The 5012-nt window shown below is 44.1% G+C and overlaps 1 protein-coding gene across 2 annotated transcripts in view; it reads left to right on the top strand.

Moving 5' to 3' along the window:
* The window catches only part of TMLHE (trimethyllysine hydroxylase, epsilon), a 47180-nt gene that overhangs the window by 25330 nt on the left and 16838 nt on the right, over positions 1 to 5012 (top strand). For both annotated transcript variants that reach the window (XM_019521430.1, XM_019521431.1), the window contains exon 3: positions 3612 to 3796. In XM_019521430.1, coding sequence (XP_019376975.1) covers positions 3613 to 3796 — 184 coding nt within the window. In that variant the 5' untranslated portion in view covers position 3612. The remainder of the gene's footprint in view (positions 1 to 3611; positions 3797 to 5012) is intronic.

Raw genomic sequence — 5012 nt, 5'->3', positions numbered from 1 at the left:
TATATAGCAATCATATTGATTTGGAAGAAGTCCTTTGAGGTGACTTTACTGGACTCTTTGCAGGGCTCTTGGTTGGACTTTTTGAAGGGTTTTTCTGGAGTCTTGGCTGCTTTCTTAAAGAAAGCGTCTAAGGAGTTTGGACAGATGTTTTCCACGGAGATACGTGATGCAGTGAACTTGTTCGCTGGGATGGCATTGCATCAGATCAAGCATTGTAAATCAGAACTGGCGTTGTAAAGTTGAAACAGTGTGTCAATTTATAAAAGTTGGAAGTGCAAAACATAACTTGAAATGTTGAAAGTCAAGGACTGCCTGTACTGCCTAGCTCTTAAGAACTAACTAGCTAGCTACCCAGAGTACCAATCTGATATAGTATTTTTTTTGGAGGAGGGAGTACTTCCTTGCAGCCAAAGCAAGGGAGGAGAATTTAGATCTGCTGAGCTCTGTTCTCTGCTTAACCTCTGACTGGTTTTTTTTGGATAATAAGTATTTAAGTTCAGTTTATTATGTAATCCATTTTTTAAAACCTGGTATATAGTCAGCCCCATTTTAAAAACATTGGGCAATCTGCTCTACTTTCTAAGTAATAAGATATCCCAGTGCAAGGATGAAGAAAACAGAGAATTTAGTTACTGGAGGTATCAGGAGTGGGAAACGTAATGATATTCATAAGAATTAGGGGACAACAAATTAGTGCCTTTTTACCTTGTGGTAAATTTTTCTATACATGTTGAGGCAGGAAACTCAAAATAAAAATGACACAGTGGGAAAATCACTCTCTGATTGTCTCCCCTTTGACACAGTTTTATTTCCAAGTATCCGTATCCTTAGAAGCAACCCTAGGGAGCTCCTCAGTCACTGAAGCAAGTCCCTTGTTTGCAGGCCTCTACATCCATACAGTCCTTCCTGGAAGTTACCAAGTTCCTTCCTTAGATGATAGGCTTTTTTGCCATCCCTATTCCTGTTGAACATCTGTTCCAGAACCTGACTGGTCTGATGGTTGGGAACCTTTTTGTTTCCAACCTGAATATACTCATAGTTATGTCCAGTTTATACTCACTTACTTTTGTGCCTGTATCATTCTTCATTTTAAATAGCTATTTCTCTATCTTTCGTTTACCTCCCTGATATGTTCAGGGGGTGACCAGTATTATGGAACTTTCTCTGAAATACATGCATATGTGCTCTGTATAATGGTATTAATACCCCCCTACTTATGATGGAAATCCTATGCCTGGAGCATCCTAGGTTTGCGTTTGCTTGTTTCGCAGCTATATCACATCTGTTGTTCATACTTGTGGTGGGGTAAACTTAATATGCTTGGGGCCTCATCTTCTGTTTCCAAATGTCCAACTAATTAACTCCCAGATTATATAAAAAATTGCTGTTAATCTATAAATCTATGACCCTGCAGTTCATATTACTGCATTTACTCAAATCTAAGGTGACCTTGAATTTAAGATGACCCCCACAATACTTAGATTCTATACATGGAAAATGTATAAATGTGCTATAATTAAAGAATTCACCCCCCTGCCCCGCTGCTGCAGCAAGGAAAGTAGTGACTGGGGATGTCGGGCAGCCTCCTTGCCCTCTTCTCCCCCACCCCACACACACTTCTTCCCTGTGAAGCCTTCCTGTCTCCCCTGCCACCTGTACTTCCCCACCCCCAGCTCCCCAAAACCTCTGCCCCCCTACCATTCCCACAACTCAGCCTGTAGAAGTGCAGCCTCTGCCAGCCACGCAGCAGCATCAGTGCTGCTCATTGGCCCGGCAGGTGACAGTGTTCCATGTGCTCTGTGCCAGGAGGGGATCCAGCCTGAACCAGAGCTGAGCTGCTTGTGACAGTAAGGGGAGGGAGGGGGCAGAAGCTGCAGAGGGCGAGTGAGGGAGGGAGGCGGGCAGGGAGCCACTGTAGTTCTGAGTAGGGTGGCCACTGATGCATCCCCAGAATACAGGACATCACCTTGGTGAGGGGTGGGGCCACCATCCCCATCAGCCAGTCAGCAGTGAGGGGTGAGACCACTGCCCACCTTGGCCATTCAGCAGTGAGGGGCAGGGCCACTGCCTCAGCCAATCAGCAGCAGTGGGTGCAGCCACATGGACCCCTTAGCCAATCAGCAGCAAGGGGTGGGACCACCACAAAAAGGCCACCTCCCTCCCTCCCTAGCTGGCTCAGAACCCTGGTCTTCCTTGCTGTGCAGTGCCCTATCTCTAGGCACAGCCAATAGAATTATGAGGACAAATAATTGACGTGTGTTTCCACCAACGAACTAAAAACAGGACTTCTTGCAAGTCATTCCTCATTCAGAAATAGACAGGGGACAAAGGTTTTAAAAACAGGATGGTCCAGTATAAAATAGGACCAGTGACCACCAAGGTCTAGACCAGGGGTCAGCAATGTTTTTGAGCAGAATGCCAAAAAAAACCCGTGACCTTGATGTGTAAGATGTTGGCATGCCGGGGCAGAGGGTGGGGAAGCCATGAGAGGCCTGATCCCTACTGTGGCAATGCAGACCCGGCCCCTTCCCTTCCATCTGCCCCAAAGTGCCTGTGCCAAGCAAAATGCTTTTGAGTGTCACACACTGGCTCTTGTGCCAGGGGTTGCCCTATTCCTGGTCTAGACGCTGGCCCAGATCCAAACTCAGGGCCGGGGTTAGAGCTGCAGCAGCCACCAGTCCCCTGTGCCCCTTCCCCCGAGCTTTCAATAGAAATCTGAGACGAAGGTTTTTTCCCCATGATGATTGGTGGGGGGAACCTTGTTTTAGTCAAGTAAATATAGAATTAAATTTCATGCTATTTTTATTGCTGCAGGTTACAAGGTCACACAATTCTTCCTATCTGATATTCTTTTTCTCCTTTATATTGGGGATTCCTCCCAACTTAATGTTATTCTAGTACAGTTGATAAAAGCCATGGCAAAAGACATCCAGATACTGCTGTTACAGATGGTTTGTCAGTGTTTTAATAATAATGCAGATATGGATTTCAGGTACTGTGAAACAGCTGAGTAGAGTCTGGTTTAGCTTGGAAACAGCACTGTTGTGCTATAATTGAGAAAAGTATCTAGGTGATGGTGTTGGCCATGTTCAGAACTCAGCAATAAGGCTATTTGGTATGCATTTAAGTGCAACAAAAGTATATTCAACCACTTCTTACTGTACGAGATGATTGCTACTCAGGACAAGCTGCCAGGGTCTGTACAAGTGTTCTCACGTTTCTGACTAACCAGGAAGATGAGAAACAAATGTGTAGGGAAGAGAAACTGCTTTTCCTTTCTTGTGCCCTTGTGTGACAAGGTATTACAGAGTTTAAAGATTTGTTGGAATCAGACAGGGCCACACGATAAGTGCTTCTGCTGTGGCCTCAAACTTGCAACCTATCATCCATGTGTCTTAGCACCCGCACCACCACAGCCCTGGAACAGAAATTAACACTAAGAGAATGAAAACCCTTTGGGGCTGGCACCATCTTTTCATGCGTGTATGGCACCCAGTATATGTGGATGTCAACCCATGATTGGGGTCTCTAGGTTCTTCTTTAGAATAGATCAGTCGTAACGCAGAACCACCCACTGTAATGATATTCTCTCCCTCTTTGAATTCCCTCAGCATGTGGTGCCGTAGGTTGATGCATGTATTCCCCAGCACCCAGTGCCTGCTGAATAGAAATTATAGACACCAGTCATCATGGCATCAGTGTTTCAGAAACGTCTTCCCGACTACTACAGCCCGTTGGCACCATACAGTCCCAGAGTCTCTGAATTGTATCTGGCAGTTGCATAACGATCATTTGGGTAAGCGCACACACACACTAGCATGCTTGGCATGGGGGCAAGAACCTCTTTTGATCTTAGTTTACAGTTGCAGTGCTCCTTCAGTGAAATTATTCTTCATTTTTGGTTACTTGAACAAGAATTCGTCTCTGTAGATTTACTATATGGTTTTGGATCATAGACATTTGATGTAGTATTTCCAGAGGTGTGCTGAATCAGGTTATCTTCTGGCCCTGTGTGTTTTGCAGTAGTCAAGCACAGTAGGCTGAGATGAATTAAGTCAAGAGTTTAAAACAAGTTCCTGACTTATTTCTGTCTCAGGATTAACTTACTATGTATAGCTCCAAGCTAGTCATTTAATCTTGTGCATCTCTTAGCCTTCCTGGTAAGGTAGCTGGTAGATGGATCAGCTTGTTAATTGGTCCAGTTTTTAAAAGCTATCTAATACTTCTAAGCTAATTTCTGCTTTGTAGTTTATCTGAAGGCAACTAACTTTGTGTAAACTTCCAGCACAACCTACGGGGGTGTGGTTAGGTACCCAGTCAAAACTCACCTTGGGAATTGCCCAATGTTAAATGCACGTTCAGTCCAAAAGATGATGTGTTTCATTACATGTAGGAGCTGGATACCTGGATTCAAAGAATCAAGTGGGACTAAGAGAAGAGAGGCCATTTCATTACAATAAGACACTGAGAGAGGTCAAAACTGACAGGGACAGTTTTAGCTGCTTGGGCTTAGGGGCAAGGAGACTGCTCTTGACCCTGCTGTAGGTCAGGGTAAAGTAACATTTCAAAATCCAGGCTTTGTGCGAGTGTAATGAGGTTATCCATAGTATTCAAAAGGGGACTGGTTGTTTATACCTCTCATGTCACTGGTTCTTTTTTCTTTTTATGTTATAGTTGCTTATAAGCACTATTCTGAAGAGGACATCTTATCTATGGCAGTTGCAAAATGGCACCTCTGTAAAAGATGTGAAATACTCTAGTCTGTCAATAGACACTAAACAAATAAGTAACTATCTACTATAGTTACCAGTAAGCCTACAGCTACAGTCTTTTTCCCCTGACACAGTTTGGGAATAGGAACACTGTGGGTTCAGCGAGTACAGCACCTGGGACCACAGTTGGTTCCCTGACAGCCAAACAAGCTATAGCGTACTAGGTACTAGTTAAAATAACTTGCCTAATCTTCACTGCAGATCTGGGAGATGATTGTAACTTATGAAATAGTTAAAAAT

This window comes from Gavialis gangeticus, unplaced genomic scaffold (genome assembly GCF_001723915.1).
Source record: "Gavialis gangeticus isolate Ggan-Ray unplaced genomic scaffold, GavGan_comp1, whole genome shotgun sequence".
In the NCBI taxonomy this organism is placed as follows: Eukaryota; Metazoa; Chordata; order Crocodylia; family Gavialidae; genus Gavialis; species Gavialis gangeticus.
The sequence above is the reverse complement of the archived record's forward strand: the minus strand, read 5'-3'. Positions and strand labels throughout refer to the sequence as shown.